General features: G+C 42.1%; 1 protein-coding gene across 1 annotated transcript in view; it reads left to right on the forward strand.

The window, feature by feature from the left end:
- LOC131249689 (uncharacterized) overlaps nucleotides 1-991 on the forward strand; it is a 43,762-nt gene extending 42,771 nt beyond the window's left edge. The window contains exons 5-6 of the mRNA XM_058250465.1: nucleotides 68-149; nucleotides 251-991. Coding sequence (XP_058106448.1) covers nucleotides 68-149; nucleotides 251-681 — 513 coding nt within the window. The 3' untranslated portion in view covers nucleotides 682-991. The remainder of the gene's footprint in view (nucleotides 1-67; nucleotides 150-250) is intronic.
- The last annotated feature ends 17,795 nt before the right edge of the window (nucleotides 992-18,786 follow it).

Here is an 18,786-nt window from a genome sequence, read left to right on the forward strand (position 1 = left end):
TCATGAAATTGTCTCTGGTATTTAAACTGACCCAACATTCACTTATTACAACTTCAAACTTTTTCAGGGGGTTCCATATCCAGCATTACAAAAGTGTGACAAGCCAAGGCGTGTGGAACTTTATTTCTTGAGCTGGCGCATCAGGGCCGGTATGAATTTTCTCTTGCCTATCAATTGTGATAATTTTATGGACCATTGTTAGGTGAACATTTGCATTTTCTTATTTAGTTTGTATTCGAACATATGTCAGTGGAATCTCGTAAAGGGGACGGACAGTTATCTGCATGCGAGGTGTCCCTCGTCCATTATGAAGACATGGGAATCCCTAAAGATGTAGCAAAGGTTGGCGTCCATCATGGGATGTGGGGGGCCGTTAAGAAATTACAGTCTGGCATGAGAGCTTGCCAACTTGCGAGAAAGTCAGAAGCCTCACTATCTCCAAGCACGCTGTCAGCAAGGATAACCACTAAGATTTCTGTTGATGATGGCATCAATTCTCCAGACCCAGCATCCAGGATGGAAGGAAAAGGTCAAGCATTGGATTTGCACGGGGAAGATAAAGGTGTCCAGTGGAAATGGGTGGTTATAGGTGGGACGGTTGCTCTCATCAGTGGACTTCAAACAGGTATCATTGGTAGAGCCTTGTTGCTTGGTGCAGCACAGAGGATCGCACGACGGTAGGCTAGTTTTTGTTATCTTTCAGTCCATGGGAGTCGTGGATCCCTGATCATAACATCTTCAATGCATGTATTGTTGTGAATGGGAGATGAGCCTGCATACATAAATCTATATTTACATATAATTCTTTTTAAGTGAGATTTGGATCACTAAGTCATGGCCCTCTATCTGTAAACCAACCGAACTTCTTTGTCGTGTTTAGCATCCTACCTTATTAACATGGTGTGTATGCACATGCCCACCATCCATTTTCATAGAAGTGGTGGGAAGTTCCATCTATGAGCATTTTCCAGATGAACTGGTATGGATTAGACGCTAAAGGGTCTGATAGGTGCATATTCTAGATGCTAACTTCTCTTCTTTTTATATGATTTCCTTCTCAGTTCCCTTTTCCCTTGGGCCTATTTGGCCTCAGGGAAATGAGAATATGAATTTCGTGAATCCATGAACATAATCAAAGCCAGAAATTGATGGGGTTGGGAAGCATTCATAGTAGCAGGAGCATTATTGCATGGAAACAACTTTTATAGCTTCTGTGCAAGTTTCTCATTTTGAGCAAATCACTTTGGTTTCTTGCCAAGGAAGTCTTAACACTGAAGCTATTTTCCTACTTAGACAACTGACAACCGATAGAGAAATCTAAGGGGAGGAGGATCTCCGCATGGTCTTTATTAACTGAGAGAAGGCTTATGATAAGGTCCCGAGAGAATTAATCCGGTTTGAGAAAGGAATTTTCAGAAGATTTATTGACATGATCAAGTGTTCAAGCATGCATAGCAATAATAAATGTGAAGACTACTAATGGAGAAAGGAGCTCAATCACTCTAGGCTTGCACTAGAAGCTGGCGGTAAGTCCGTGTCTTTTTACATTGGTTATGAACGAGTTGCCAAGGAATTTGCATGAAGAGATTCCATAATGTGTGTTTTTTATTATTATTATTATTTTGCAGATGTTATAGTTTTAATTGACACGGGAGGGAATAAACACAAAGCTAAATTTATGGACTGGTACTTTAGAATTTAAAGGATTTAAAATTAGTCAAACTACAATATATGAAGTGAAATTTTAGTAACAGGAGTTGAAACAAGGAAGTTGGTTAGGATTGCTGACCAAGAAGTTTCCCGAAATAACTGCTTTCAATATCTTTGTTCAATAATTCATGATAGAGTAGAGATTGAAAAGGATGTTGCCTACAGAATTCAGTGCGGTAGAAGAAATGGAGACATGCCTTTGGAATTCTATATGATTGTTGTGTACCACTAATTGAAAGGCAAAGTTTATAGGATAGCTATAAGACTCAAAATGTAGAGTAGTTAAGGAACAACTTGTTCATAGGAAGAGTATAGCTTAAATGAGGATGTTGAGATGAATGAGTGATAAGATAGATAAAATTAGAAATGAACGCATAGGAAGGAATTGCGTAGCACAAATAGGTAATAAGATTATGAGAAGTAGACTTAGATGGTTTAGTCATGTGCAAAGAGAAGACTTGGTGACCCTTGATAGAGTGAAATGGCGGAAAAGGATTCATGTAGCCAACCCAATTAGTTGAGATAAGGCTTAGATGATGACAAAGACAACAGATATGGCAAATCTCCACAAAAAAACAAGCATAAAATTTGAATTTCCCAAATCCCTCACCCAAACAGCCTGTTAGAGAAGTAACTACTTTTTTAGGGCTAGACACTAAGGGATTAATTGGCAATTTCAAAATGGGCACACTCATCCACCATAGATGACCATACATGCATGGCTTCATTGGATTTGGGCCTCTGAGAGCTTACTACTAATTGGATGGTTACGTCCATTTGATGAATTTGATTTTCTTTTTCAGCCTAATTCTCCATCTACAATGTGCTGCAATGTGGACAGTTTTTATTTATTTTGTACGTTTATGCCATATATATATGATGTGCCTCACCTATATCAATAAAATGAACTATCACCTTAATCATGTCCATGTCTCAAGCGGGATAGGCACTCTGATAGTCACATCAGCCATACACATGTCGTATATGTCCAGCAAGATCGACTGTCCAAATAGTGGGCCGCCCGTTAGGGATGGGGTAGGTTGAAAGACTCAGTGATAACCCAATTGGTTTCACCGTTTATTCTGGTCCATTTGCTCCAATCAGGCCGGTTACATAACGGTATCAATTAGTTTTCGAAAGCTTGTAGGATATACCATTCTTCTATAATTGATGATTTATGTCTTTAAACTTTTTAATAATTTATGCAGGGGCCAGTTATGTGGATCTTGGGCATTCGATGCTATTAATATGCATGGTTTCTATAGCAGACCTTTCCCATCTAAGATAGTTGTTGGGGTTGAAAGATACATTACCCTCTTCAAGAAAACGAGGAATAGCCCTACAAGAGGCCCAGTTCGTAAAGTTGGCCCTATACGGTATGGACATCGAGCTCTGAAAAAAGTTTGAAGCCATGAAGTTTGAATATCTTTTCGAGCTCTCTACCCATGCTAACAAGTATGAGTGGATTCTTTATGAGGATAATTAAAGGAATGCATTGCAAAGGACTTATTATCTGGACCTTAATTACGATTTAGTTGTTGTTGAGGTAGCGGCTAAGAGACCGTTTATTTATCCGACCTAAACAAGAAAAGACGTTTAAACCCTACAGGAATGGATCCTAGGAAGAATACCTCTAAGTTTAACAAGGAGTGTTCTTTAGATATTACTCATGGTAGTGAAATTTGTGACCATCTTCTGGAAACTAAATTTATTAACCTCCTGAATTTTAAAAAGTTCCATCAGCTGAATATTTGAAGTGTTGTGCAGATTTGCACAATCCAAGAGATGAAGCGGGGCTCTATCGATTGGACCGAACTGGGTTTCGGTCTAACCTACAGAATGTAAGATTTGTTAGGAGTAGAGCATGACTCTAGCGGTCCAACCAAAGGTGAGTTTGGTCCGACTGACAGATACCGAATCTATTGCACATTTTTGTGTAAGTTAGGGTATTTAAGTCTAGTTTTGATTAGAGCTTTTAAGATACAAGTATTTTCTGGGTGAAAGAGCTTTATACACTTGTAAAGGCATGGGAATGGATTTTTCTCAAGGTCTAGGATTTTTCCTAGGGTGTGCATTACAATGGGAGATCGTATTGCTTCTGTAATTTGAGAAGGTAAGTGGTGTAACTCTAAGGTTTCAATTATGTTGGAGATCTTTGTCGCTTTGTGCCATGGTTTTTTCTCGCAATGGTTTTCCACGTAAATTCGTGTATTTGTAATTGTTGGATTGATTATTTTCTATTTTGATTGTTCTATCTTTGTTGAACGTGCTTTTGCAAAGCGCAGGATTGACAATAGTATTATATTCGAATTTTTAATATCCGGGTTTATTGTGAGTTCGAAATTATAATAAAGTGGTATCAGAGCGTTAGGTTAAGGACGTTTGGAAATTCAGTGAAGATTTCAAGGTTGAAGTTTGATATAAAAAAATTCGATGAGAATAACAATTTTAATTTATAGCAACAAAAGGTTAAGGTTATTCTAGTGTCATAAGGGTTGAGCAAGACATTATTGGAGACTAAATTGGAGAAAATGTCGAAAGACGACTTTAGCGAACTCGGGAAGAAGGCTATGAGCATCATTTGCCTATGTCTATCGAATGAAGTCATATACAACGTTTTGGACAAGGAATCAGCCCAGAGTATGTGGAAGAAACTAGAAGTCTCTTACTAACAAGTTGTTTGTGAAGAAACAACTTTATGAGCTACAGATGAAGGAATGATCCAATTTTCTAGAGTATATGAATTCGTTTGTGAAGATATGTGACGAGTCATTAAGGCTCGGAAAGATGATCAAGGATGAAGATAAAGCGTTACTACTTCTAGTATTGCTTCCTACATCATACAACCATCTCGTTATTACTCTACTATATGGAAAGAGTACACTGAAAGTAGAGAAAGTCATCGCGGCTCTCATGTCTAACGAGGTGAGGAAGAAAACAAACAATGAGGATTCTCAGGCGGAGCGGTTAGTTGCAAAATGGGGTCAAGGACGTGGGAGATCCGTAGAACGATCTTCATCTAACAAGAAGAAGTCTAGATCGAAATTGAAGGCTAATGATGGATGCTTTTACTTTGGTGTGAAGGGGCACTTCAAGAGAAACTGCCAGAAACGGAAGGATGACCTAGAAAGAAATAATAAAAAGAACATAGACAAATCGTCTGGAGTAGAGCAAGAGAGCTCAGAAGGAGACATCTCGATCTCCTCAGGTACGAGTCATCTTACAGATACATGGATACTCAATTCGGAATGTTCATATCATATGTGCCCAAATAGGACTTGGTTCGATACCTACAAGTCCAATGATGGTGAGATTATTTTGATGAGGAATGACACTACATGTAAAGCCAATGGAATAGGGACCATTAATGTAAGGATGTTTGATGGAGTCGTACAGACTCTTAAGTGATGTCAGGCATGTCCCAGATCTGAAAAAGCACTTGATATCCTGGGGTGTTCTAGATAAAAATGGATACACATTCACCGCATCTGGCGGTGTAATCAAGGTCACTAGATGTGCAATGGTGTTAATGAAGGGACATAAAACGATGAATCTGCATCATAAGTTAGTTGGGAGCACAGTTATAAGCAATGTTACTACCACCCCACTCGTAGAATCCGGCACAAATGACACAAATCTATGGCATGTGCGATTAGGGCATATAAGCGAAAGGGGTATGGTGGAACTCTATAAACGGAAACTATTAAATGTAGTTAAGCTGTGCAAGGTGGATTTCTACGAACATTGCATTTATAAGAAGCAATACAAGGTAAGGTTCAAGATTGCTACACATGCGAGAACAGTGTGCTTAATTACATAATTTCAATGTCTAGGGGCCAGTGATTGTACCATCTAAGGGAGGAGCACACGATTCTTTATGAGCTTCATAGATGATTACTCGATGAAGATTTGTCTCTACTTCTTAAAGCACAAGTCTAAGGTGTTCGCCAAGTTCAAGGAATGGAAGGAGGAAGTAGAGAAACAAATGAAAGACATGTTAAGTGTCTCAGATCAGATAACGGTACAGATTATAAAGAAGCAGAATTCTTGCAATTTTGGAAGGAATGGGGCATCACAATGCACTTCTCAACTCTAGGGACCCCACATAAGAATAAGATGGCAGAGAGAATGAACAAAACTCTATTGAAGAAGGCGAGAAGTATGCAATCACATACAGGGCTGTCTAAAAGCTTTTGGGCAGAAGCGGTTAACATGACATGCTTTATTGTGAATCAGTCACCATTTATAGCGTTGGACTTCGAAGTTGAAGAGGAAATTTGGACAAGTAAGGATGTTGATTACTTATGATTGAGTATCTTTGGGTGTCTAGAATATTTCCACGTGCAAAGTAGACAAAGGATGAAGTTGGATCCCAAATCTAAAAAATGCATCCTTATCGGGTATGAGAAAGATGATAAGTGTAACGTCTCAAATTTTCACTGTTTTGGATTTCCAAAAACCCTTGAAAATTTTTCGTTATAATTTGCTCACGTTGTTACTAACTGACCCTTAATACTCGAGATGAGCCTATACACTGGTGGTACCGGATAAGGACTTGTGATATAACGTCGGTATCCTAACTTTGCCAATATGTTGTATGAATTGAAAATTAATAATCACTTGACTAACTATGCACATCAATTGCATTGCATTAGATAGGATGTTACGATTTGGCATTGAAGTCGCTTGAGAGGGAGTGTTGACATTTACAAAATAGGCATTGAAGTCGCTTGCGAGGGAGTGTTGGATTGTAAGGTGCATGCACCATTCCATAATCTCATTCGTGCATTTAACAGGAGTATTTAGGAAATGCTTGATTTTTTGTTTATCATTAATTGTGCTAATTGAGTTGATAACATGTGTAACTTAGAACTAATGAAACCACTGAGTTAACTACTCACTCCCACATGGGACGATCTTTTAAAACACCAACCAGACGATGTTGTTGATGTATGTGCTATCGAGATCTCCAATGGGTGTACTTTATGTGTTGATTTTAGGTATGTATATTGTGGATTGTATAATCCTCATTTGGGCGAATACTACTTTTTCTATTGTATTTTGACAGTTAGTCTTATATTCATTAATTTTTGTTATCTCTACCTTGCTTTGGATTCGCTAATTTGAATTGCACTGTTCTGATCGCTCGTGTGCGAAATGAATGTGAATCTGAATGAGGTAACATGTACATTTTCATTTGGCTCATACTTGGGAACTCGGGACCAGAGTCTCTGTACTCAGGTGCCGATTTTTAGAGCGTTACAAGGTATCATAATCATATGATGTAATCCTAAAATATGTTCCTTAAGATTTAAATGATGATGCGAATGGAATGACACAAATAGCTGCAAGGCTTTGACTATCTGAAGTAATGACAAAAAGATTACTCATGATCTAGAAAATATCACTCTCATTAGTCCAACAAAGAAACATGACCATGGAAATCTCCTCTTAAAGTTTTCCAAGACAATTGGAGGTTCCTCAATCATTCAATACCTGATCAGGCCGAGCAGTAGACTTAACCAATCTATTAGAAGGATTATCCGATATTATTTTTTCCTTGACAACAACCTTTATTGTAAAAGCATCATCGATCTTTTTCTAAAACATTTAGAAACAGATGAAGCAATGATCATAATGGGTTAAGTTCATGAATGCATTTGCAGAGCTCACCAAGCAGGGTAAAAAATGTAGTGGCTTATTTGTTAACAGAGCTATTATTGGTCGTTGATATTGAAAGATTGCATGAAATATGGCATAGGATGTCAAGCCTGATAAAAGCATAGGTCACTCTAGGACATCCTAGTTGTAGAACACCATCATATTGTCAAACCATGGCCTTTTCAAATGATGGACCATTAACTTGATTGGCAGAATATTCCCCCTTTCATCTAATCAGCATAGCTTTATAATCGTTGTACCTGACTACTTCAACAAATGCATTGAAGCTAGACCGGTGAAAGGGGTAGGCTAGGAGGATGTAATCGACTTTATATAAGAAATACATTATTCACATATTTGGAATTCCAAAATGATTACGGTTGACAAGGGAGCCACATTTTCGGAGAGCTAGGTAAAAGCATTCGCAGAAGCCTGTAAATTCAAGTTCCTTATTCTATTCTATGTTATGCTCAAGTTAATGGTCAAGTCGAGTCGATCAATAAAATTTTGAAAACTATGTTGAAATGCATTATGGTAGATAACCCTTGGTCATGGAACAAGACTTTTTTAGAAGTTCACATACTATCTCTCTGATTAGGTTTTTAGCATTAACTTACCCCATAAGAATTTATCAAATTAATGATGATCGAATTAGAAGAATTGGATCATGTCAAGACACGGAGTTTGGATTCATTAAAAGTTCAGAAGACCATGATAGCCAAGGCTTATATATATAATATATATATATATATATATATATATATATATATATATATATATATATATATATATATATATATATATATATATATATATATATAAAGTGAAAGAAAAATCATTCGATGAAGGAACACTTATATGGAAAACTATCATTCCTATTGGTACTAAGAGCCTCATATAGAAAGTGGTCTCCAACTTAAGAATGACCATTTATGGTAAAGTAAGTATTACACAGAGGTTTTTATTTGTTGCAAGACCTCGACAGTTAAGAAGGTAGTGATGTTATTAACGACCGTTGTTTAAAAAAGGTACGTCCTTAATTTGTGGGAATTTATGCAAAGACACACCAAAACAGCTGAAACACCGGCAAAATAAACATGCAAAAGAAGGTTCATCAATAACTATAGGCTCGAGTGTAAAAATATCTCTCATTCAAATTGATGAGATAAGCTTCATTACATCCACTATATACTTAAAAGAGAGAGCTTTGTAAACAATAAACTACAACCATCACCTAACCCACTAAAATGACAAAACTAGCGGTTACACCAAAAGCTAGCAAAAGTCCTTGCTAGGGACAAAAGAAAGTAAGGATGAGGTATTTTTCTTTGGCAGATTATCCAAATTTCGACTGGCTCAAAAGAAGGGGAGCCCATAATAGTTGTTGGGACAAGTGACAAGCAATCCTTTAAGCTTTGACCTTCGCACATAAAAGGTGTTGTTCTTCCACAACGTCATTTTATGGCCAATTTAATGTGTCATTCATAACATACAACATATAGTAGGCATGACCTTCGGTAAGAAACAATAAAAGATAAAGTTTAGAGAGGCAAGTATGAGCTTTTGCCAATGAAGTCCAACTTGTAGTAGTTGTCGATTCTTACACTTGCAAGTAATGACAGAAATCATGGCAAGCAATTTCCAACACAGAAGGTTGTGCATGACTATTGTTGATTGTTAGGGTGCCACGTGTTGCACGCTCATATAGAAAGCAATAAAAAGGTACTCACGGAGCATGAAGAGAATGTGGGAATCACAAACACTTGTCTCCAGAAGATGTGTGTCACGCTAGGATATTTAGATATGTATGTACAACCGAAACTCTAAAGGTAGTCATACTCTCGACGACACATGGTAAACAAGTTAGAGTTGGGCACTGGACGACTCGATTTGTTCGACTTGTTTAGACCCAACTTGACCTGAACCGAGTGGGTGAGTCGATCCGAACTGAGTAGACTTTGTCCAATCCGAAGTCAAAACGAGTCGAGTTCGGGTCACCCAGTAACTCGACTCAACTCAACCTGAAATCTGACTCGATACTAACTGGAATCGATCTGAAACCCGACTAGTACATATATAAAAAAAACCTAGATTTGGTGTTTTAGATCTGAGATGTTGTGTAGTTGATGGAGAGGTTGCCATTCCGGCACATGCACCTAGTTTTTGAGCTGTGATTTCAGCCCACGAATACCCGTCGCACCCGACCCGACTCGATGCTGACTCGACCTGACTCGGTACCTGTGACCAGGTCAGACTCGGCCCGGGTTAGTTCAGGCCAGACCCGGACTCGGATCGGGTTAGGCATGCTGGCGTACTGACTCAGGTTGAGTTCTGGTCAGGTATATTTCAAAATTGGGTCGAGTTCCTGACTCAAGTTGAGTTCTGGTCAGGTATATTTCAAAATTGGGTCGAGTTAGGTTAACCCTAACTCGGTCCGACTCGACTTGATGCCCAACTTTAAAACAAGTATAAGCTACATATACATAAAACACTCAGAGAGCATGCGTAACCTAGTATAAGACTAAGGCATCATACATAGTGACACATGGCCAGATCTAATTGGCCATACGTAACTATATATTCATAAGCGGTAGGCTAGGAGAAGAAAGCCATTTAAAAATAAAAATATGATGATACACATCATCGTAATGGTTAGTTGGTCCCATCTCATAATAGAATCATATCAAGCTAAGGCCGTTAATTGATCAAAACATCAATCCCGAAAGCTAAGGAATCATGTGCAAGGCCACCATCTCACCCAAGTCCATAAACCAGCATATAACAAAGAGCTCTAAGCCGTCGCCAATTATAACGCCCTGAAAATCGAGGGTCGAGTAGAAGTCCAACTCTCGAGTTCCAATGCATCACTTATGTAACATATTTAATGATGATTAAATGTTGTCTGTATTAGTGCATAAAACATGAATAAGATTAAGCCAAATCAGCAAAACATAATCCAGGGACAGTTGTAATACGCAAGCGGAAGACTGAAATGAATATGTATAACTTTATAAACCAGTATAAGTCCCCAAAGTATGTATGCATTGCCAGATCAATAATTACATATATTGTTTCAAATTACAAAATGTCAAAAATGTAATAGTCCACCACACGTATAACCCTAAAGCCCCGCCGATCAGAACGGTTTATGTTAACCTGCCTGAATACTGCATATATGAGAAGGCATCCTCATCGTCTACGAAGTCTGCCTCTGCCTCATCAATCGGGTCTCCATCTGCAGCTAAGACAGAGTCTGGTTGGTGTTTAAAACATCGTCCCGTAACGTGGGAGTGAGTGATCAACTCAGTGGAACAATAAAGCAAAGGTTAACATGTTCTCAATTCAGTCAAGCAGTAATGATAAAGCAATACAATCAAACATCCTTAAGTATTCTGATTAATGCAGGAATGGTTTGTATAAATGATGCATGGCCTGCACTCCCTCTGCGATCTTCATTTAACGGTCGCGCATGTTAGTCACTTCCTCAATGCTCTGCCCAATGCCAAACGGCACATGCAGTGCGGTGCATGAACGTGATTACCAAGTTCTTATTAGTCCTTTTTATACAGCAGGATTGAGAAGCTAAGGTACCTCCCTTATATCAATTTCCAAACAATGATCCATTCTAGGGTCGTCAATCCTAGTAAGTCTCATACGATGTTACGGTTCTAGGTCGGTGCAAAGGGCTCGTTACCTTATCAGTGCAGCCTAGTAAGAGCTCGTCGCCTCTACGCAGTCTTAGGGTACGTTCGAGGTCACTACAAAGGGCTTGTCACCTTATCAGTGTAGGCCGACAGCTCGACTACAATGTCTCATACCATCGTATTCGGTTCACGAGGCTGTGTTGCTCGCTGGATACTACCGGGAGGCTCGTCACCCCAGCGTAGGTCGACAGCTCGATCACGGTGTCCCATACCATCATGCCCGGCTCATGAGTCTTAGCGGATCGAGGTACCAAGGTTAAAGGAATTTTCACTAGTGAGTTTGGTACCTTAGATTCAAGCAGTAGCGTCCATACATGTGAACATACATCGGGTCAATCGGGTTACTTGACGAGCTCGACTAGTACGAGCGCATGTTGAGTTGACCGACATGAAGTGCGTAAGCATTCCGTGTGGCCTAACCACTGCCGACATCCCAAGTATGGCTCGGATTCATTGATCACGTCCTATGTGGTGAAACAACCTCAGCCACTTATTCAGTGCCTGTTACCGATTGCCTGGACTATTCCGTAGTCTCAAACACATTCATTTATAACAGATAATCATACAAGATAATCAGAACAGTAATGGATCAACAATTCCAATCATACAAGCACGTGAGCATTTGATGGATTTCAACTTAAACATGAATTCACACATATGCAGTCCCTAAATAAAACAGACAAAGAATATAAGTTACATGGAGGAAATCATACACATCGTTAAGGTAGTTGAGAATCTCTCCTCCACGCCCATATAAAGTACAATTTATTACACATTTGTTCATTCAGACATTTCTACAAACACTTAGACTACATATTCCAATATACATAACGTATACGACCCTTTTGCCAAGGAATTGTTACACATACAACTAGCATAAACACACAACAATTAATCATGACAAACACACGTTCAAATTCCATACGTATACGACCCTTTCTACAAATACATGGAATACACTAAACTCCATATAGTTCATATATATCTGAAACGCGAAACAAACATCGCATTTGGCATGAGAAATAGCACCCACATCAGTAATAAACCATTAACTGATATTGAAACCTTGAAAACCATAGCCTATATGTTTATAGTCTGCACCTTACGCCGGTAAACGCGTATCGGATTCGTTTTAGACAGTTAGCCTTTGTCAACGGCGGATTGGCAACTTATAACATGAATTAAGTTAGTTATTTCATAACTTACACTATCTAGAACCCTAAAACAGGTTAGGGTTAGGTTTGCTTACCTAAGAACGGAATCGGAATCGCCTGTATAGCGACACAGGAATGGTACTTGAGTGCGTGGAATAGCGGGATCGAATCCCAGGAAGAATCTCCAACTCTCACTCTCACATTCTCTCCTCTCTCCCCTAGGGTTTCTCAAATTCGTATGAGGTGAGAGAGAGAGAGGGTTTAAGGTCCTTATATAGGCCCAGGACTGATGGAAATGGCCCCAGGGCCAAGGTATACTTAGGTTATATCCAAAGGGCGTTTGTTTCAGCCCATCGGAGCACTTCTGGTGGCCCCTTTTCCATGTGCGGTCGGACTTAAGCTCCCTAACCATGGATCTAGGTCGGGCTGAGCTTTCGCTCCGATCAACCATGGCGGACCAGTTTCATTTTAATGGTCACCGGCACTCGATCAGGGCCACAAGTGCATCGACATGTGTGAGACATTTCTCCTGATCCGAGGGTGTATTTGGGTTAGATTCTGACGGTCTGAATCCTTATATTTGGCCCGCAAGTGACACGACTCAGATTACTTAAATTCGAATTTTATTTCTAAATATTTTCACATTTCTCACACACTTTGCTCCGGGCTCAAGTTGTGCATTTCTAGACACAATTAAGACTTGATTTTCGAGGGGTTGTCAAGTCCAGTCATGCAGTCATAATTGTATAGTTTTGCGGTTATCGGACTTTCGACGTGCCATCCAGGTCCGATACTAAGTTTCCAGATGCTTCCAAGAGTAACTGGGTTTTGAGTTGGATTCTAGATTTCAGGGGAATGTAGCGTCAATGATTTTGCACGGTTTGGGTCTTACAGATCATATTTAAAGTGATCAGTGCTAATTTCATAAGTACTCTAGTTTAGCACATGCTAACATTAACCTAATTTCTAAAGGTTTTAGTTGCGGGTGATTTCTGCCTGAGGTGGTACTTGGGTCTTTGTATGAATTTTTCCGAGACGTTACAATCTACCCCCTTAAAGAAAATTTTATCCTCGAAATTAGTACCTTTTCGTACTCCTCGAGAATCTGAGGGTAGTTCTTTCGAACCTCGGCTTCTATCTCCCAAGTAGCCTCTTCTTTCGTGTGATGCGTCCACAACACTTTCACAAGTGGAATAACTTTGCTGCGCAACACCTGTTCCTTCCTGTTTAGGATACGCGTCGGCCACAGTATATATTTAGCGTCCTTGCTTAACTGTACCTACTCCCATTTGATAATGTGGGAAGGATCGGGAACGTATTTCTTCAGCATAGACACATGAAATACGTTATGCACACTCGCAAGTAGAGTGGGCAAAGCAAGGCGGTATGCTACCGCACCCACTCGATCAAGTATCTAGAATGGGCCAATAAATCGAGGCGTAAGCTTCCCCATCTTGCCAAACCGAAGGACTCCCTTCATAGGGAAAACTCTAAGGAATACATGGTCTCCGACCTCGAACTCTAGCGGACGCCATCTCGTATCGGCGTAGCTCTTGTCTGCTCTGCGCCGTCAGAAGTTGGTGCCTGATAATGTCGACTTTCTCTGAAGTCGCCTGAACTAACTCCGGGCCAATCAAGCTCTTCTCGCCAACCTCTGCCCAGCAATGCGGTGCTCTGCACGGGCACCCATACAAGGTCTCATAGGGAGCTATGCCAATACTCGCCTGAAAACTATTGTTGTAAGAGAACTCTGTATAAGGAAGACAATTATCCCAACTGTCCTTGAAATCCAGTACACGGGCCCGCAACATTTCTTCTAAAATCTGATACCCTCGTTCTGTCTGCCCGTCAGTCTGTGGGTGGAATGCGGTACTGAACTTCAACTTTACACCCATCGCTTCCTGGATGCGAGTCCAGAAGATAAATGTGAATCACGTGTCTCGGTCCGACACGATCTCCAAGGAAACTCCATGCAGACGTACAATCTCCTTGATGTATAACCTGGCCAACTTGTCTACAGAGTTTGAAACTTTGATAGGGAGGAAGTGAGCCGATTTCGTCAACCAGTCCACGATCACCCAAATGGAATCATGCCCCTTCCTCGTCTTCAGTAGCCCTGAGATGAAATCCATAGAGATGAAGTCCCACTTCCATTCAGCTATGGGCATGGGCTGAAGCAAACCAGGAGGTCAAAGATACTCTACCTTGACCTGTTGGCACATGAGACAACGAGACACGTAAACTGCTATGTGAGCCTTCATATTGTCCCACCAGTACGACCTCTTCATATCACGATACATCTTCGTACTGCCTGGATACATAGCCATCCTTGAATCGTGAGCAGCCTCAAGAATTTCTTTCCTCAAGTCAGGGAGATTCGGGACGCATAGGCTGCCACGGTAACGTAAGCCTCCATCCGTACCAACTCTCTATTCAGTGTCCTCATCGCTGCTAGCCTGTTCTCTCATCTTTTCCAATAGTTCATCGTCTGCCTGAACTGGGATAATCCTGTCATCAATGAGGGGCTGCACCAGAATATGTGCGATGCCCTCATACGGTTCCCCCACCGTGAGTTTCTGCTTAAAGTCTCACACAAACTCTATTATGTCCCACTCTGCTACCATCAACAGAGCCGCAAACGCCAATACCTTCTTGCGGTTTAGTACGTCTGCCACAAGGTTGGCCTTACCAGGATGATAAGAAACCTCGAACTTGAAGTCCTTCAAGGTTTCCATCCATCGCCACTTCCTCATATTTAGGTCCCGCTAAGTGAATATGTATCTGAGGCTCTTGTGGTCGTAAAAGAGCTCGAACTCCTCTCCGTAGAGGTAATGCCTCTAGATCTTCAAGGCAAAGATGACGACAGCTAACTCCAAGTCATGCGTAGGGTAGTTTTCCTCATGTTTCCTCAACTGTCGCGACAGGTAGGCAATAACCCTGTCCTTCTGCATCAAAACACCGCCCAATCCGACGCGAGACACATCCGTGTATATCGTATACTTGACCCCTTACTCTGGCAATACTAGCACAGGGGCGGATGTCAACTTGTCTTTCAACTCCTGAAAGGCTGCTTCCGCCTTTTCATCCTAGGCGAACTTCAGATCCTTTCGTGTCAACTGAGACAAAGGTCTAGCTATCTTCGAGAAATTCCGAATGAATTGTCGATAGTAACCTGCCAAACTAAGGAAACTCCTCACCTCAGTAACCGAACCAGGCTGCTTCTAGTCCTGAACTGCGACTACCTTAGCGAGGTCCACAGCTATCCCTTCGTTGGACACCACATGTCCCAGGAACTTGACTTTTCTTTCCAGAAGTCGCATTTCTTGTACTTTGCAAACAACTGGTTCTTCCTCAGAGTATCCAAGACTACTCACAGGTGTTCCTCATGTTCTTCCCGACTCTTAGAGTATATCAGGATGTCATCAATAAACACAATGACGAAATCAGAACAGAAATGGTCGAAATACCTTGTTCATCAAGTCCATGAACACAGCCGGAGCGTTCGTAAGGCCAAACGACATTATGAGAAACTCATAGTATCCAAAACTGGTCCTGAAGGCCGTCTTCTGCATGTCCTCATCCCTGACGCGCAACTGGTGATACCCCGACTGCAAGTCAATCTTCGAGAAATACTTTGCCCCCTTCAGCTGATCAAACAAATCATCTATCCTGGGCAAAGGATACTTGTTCTTTACCGTCATTTGGTTCAATCTGCGATCATCAATACATAATCGCAGAGATCCATCCTTCTTCTTTACAAACAACACGGGCGCTCCCCATAGAGACACGTTGGGTCGTATAAAGCCTGCATCTAACAGATCATCGATCTGTTTTCTCAGCTCCTCCATCTCACACGGAGCCATGCGATAGGTCGGAAGAGATACATGTGTCGTACCTGGCACTAGGTCGATGGTAAAATCAATTTCGCGCTGAGGGGGTAGTCCAGGTATCTTCATGAACACATCTAGGAACTCTTGGACCACAGGAGTGCCCTCAAGCACTGGACCATGAGTGTCCTCTAGCATGGAAGCATAACAATCAAAGCGATAGGGCCAACTGACCTGCGCTGGGAAAGTAAAAGTCGTGCCCTCTGGTCCATAAGCTATCACCACTTTACAATCGCAGTCAATCTCTGCCTTCATCTCTGTGAGCCAATCCATACCGAGAATGACATCATAATGATGTAATGGGGTGACAATCAAGTCGAGGAGCGCTGTCCCGCTCCCTACATCTATCGAACACCCCTTACAGATCTTGGTAGCGTCCGAGAAAGTTCCTATAGCGGTAAGGATTCTCACCCCATCCATAGGACTAGTTTCCAACCCTAGCCGCTTGACTGCTGCGCACGATATGATAGAGATAGTGGACCCGGTGTCCACTAATAAAAAGACTGGAGTACCTTGGATATGTGTTGTAACATCAAAAGCCATAGGTAGCGTAGGTGCTACCTCTAATGCTTCAGCTGTAAGTGAGTGCACTCGAGCCTGCTAAAAACGGTTGGGCTGAGGTACCATAGGCCGTTGAGGCGGCCTAGATAGAGGTACGGGTGGCCGGAATGATGGATGAGCTGGTGCCGTGCGTAGAGGTGGTGCCGATATAACTTGGGAAAGCTGGCGGTTGACCCTCTGGGGTGGTGAGAAGCCGTTATCCCTCATCCTGGTGAAGCAGTTCACCTCCGTGTGGCCTGGCTTCTCGCAGTAGGCACACCACACATCAAGTCACCTCACAGGGGCAGGTGAAGCCATCAGCCTTGGCGGCGAATCTGCTTGTGGCCTCTTCCCGAGGAATGGTCTGCTCGGAATCTCTGGTCGCGGCCAAGGAGCCATCGGTTCTCGCATACGGGACTGCCTGTCCCCGTCCTGCTCAGCCCTCATGGACATGCTCACTAGCTCAGAATAGCTAGGTATGCTAGCGCAGCACATCTTCGAGTGAATATCTGGTCGTAGGCCCTCAGAAAAATGCCGCATACGCATCGGCTCATCTATCAAAATCAATGGGGCGCACCTGCCCAACTCCGTGAACATGTTCTCATACTCTGCCACTGACATCTCTCCCTGTCTAAGCGGGCTTCCCTAGCAGCCCGATCAGGGTCATGCCCCGCTGCCGTCGGAGGAGAGCTCTCATCCGTGTCCTAAGCCTCCACTTCTTCTTCCTGTTCTTCTTATATCTCTTCTCTGCTTTCTTCCTTGCTTTCAAACTTTCACTAGCCATCTCATCCTCACTCTCATCGAGTCGGGCTTGTCGCTGTCGTGGCCCACTTTCCATCTGATTGAGAGTAATCTTGTTGATGTAATGGATCGACACCGGCACTTTCGCCCCAAGTCTATAGCCAAACTCACGTGCAATCTTGCATATGAGTCGCCCGAAAGGGAGCAAATCAGACGCTCTAGTGGAGCGTGCAGTAAGAACTATCTGTCGCAGAACATGCGTAGGCACGCACAACTTCTCTCCCTGTCCTACTTGGTACAGGAAATCTACCATAAGATGGGTGCACTCGCTACGGTGTGCTCCACCTGGGGTACACGTTACGTCGAGATGTGGTGGAGAGCGGAAGTCAGTCCGTCATTTAGTCGCTTAGGGAGGTGTGTCTAGGATTCCAAGGTGAGCGTTGCACAAGGAATCGCTGTGGCCTAGGGGCATTCCCTTTTCAACAGGTGCAACTCGTTCAAATTCTTCATCGCTCATGCAACTTCAACCAAGCGGCATCTTACATTAAGAACTCGAGCTTCATTTACCCAATAATTGTGGCCATCCGAAATACACATTACCACTGGAATCATGACAGGAAACGCATATGAGCTATTACAAGTAAAGCTGCAAACATTAAGACAACTAACAAACACAAACACACTATTTACCTACGATACTACTAAGCTCTTAAACATTGAAACACAAACATTCTAAGATAGCAACAAAGTAAATTACTGGGCAACGACATGGACGACTAGACATCTGAGTCTGGCGACGGAGGAGGGGCGCCCTTATCCTGCAGGCAGCACAAGATAGCCTTCAAGGTGCGAGTCACCTTCTTAAACTTGTGCTTCATAAGGGCCCAGACATCGATAATCTCCTGTCGCAAGGCAGCCTGGCCCTCCTCAAGTCGAGCTAAGCGGGCTTCCCTAGCAGCCCGATCAGGGTCATGCCCCGCTGCCGTCGGAGGAGAGCTCTCATCCGTGTCCTGAGCCTCCACTTCTTCTTCCTGTTCTTCTTCTATCTCTTCTCTGCTTTCCTCCTCGCTTTCATACTCTTCACTAGCCATCTCATCCTCACTCTCGTCGAGTCGGGCCTGTCGCTGTCGTGGCCCAATTTCCATCTGATTGAGAGTAATCTCGTTGATGTAATGGGTCGGCACCGGCACTTCCGCCCCAAGTCTATAGCCAAACTCATGTGCAATCTTGCATATGAGTCGCCCGAAAGGGAGCGAATCAAACGCTCTAGTGGAGCGTGCGGTAAGAACTATCTGTCGCAGAACATGTGTAGGCACGCACAACTTCTCTCCCTGCCCTACTTAGTACAGGAAATCTACCATCAGATGGGTGCACTCGCTGCGGTTGCTC

The sequence above is a fragment of the Magnolia sinica genome, chromosome 6 (genome assembly GCF_029962835.1).
Source record: "Magnolia sinica isolate HGM2019 chromosome 6, MsV1, whole genome shotgun sequence".
NCBI classification, from domain to species: domain Eukaryota; kingdom Viridiplantae; phylum Streptophyta; class Magnoliopsida; order Magnoliales; family Magnoliaceae; genus Magnolia; species Magnolia sinica.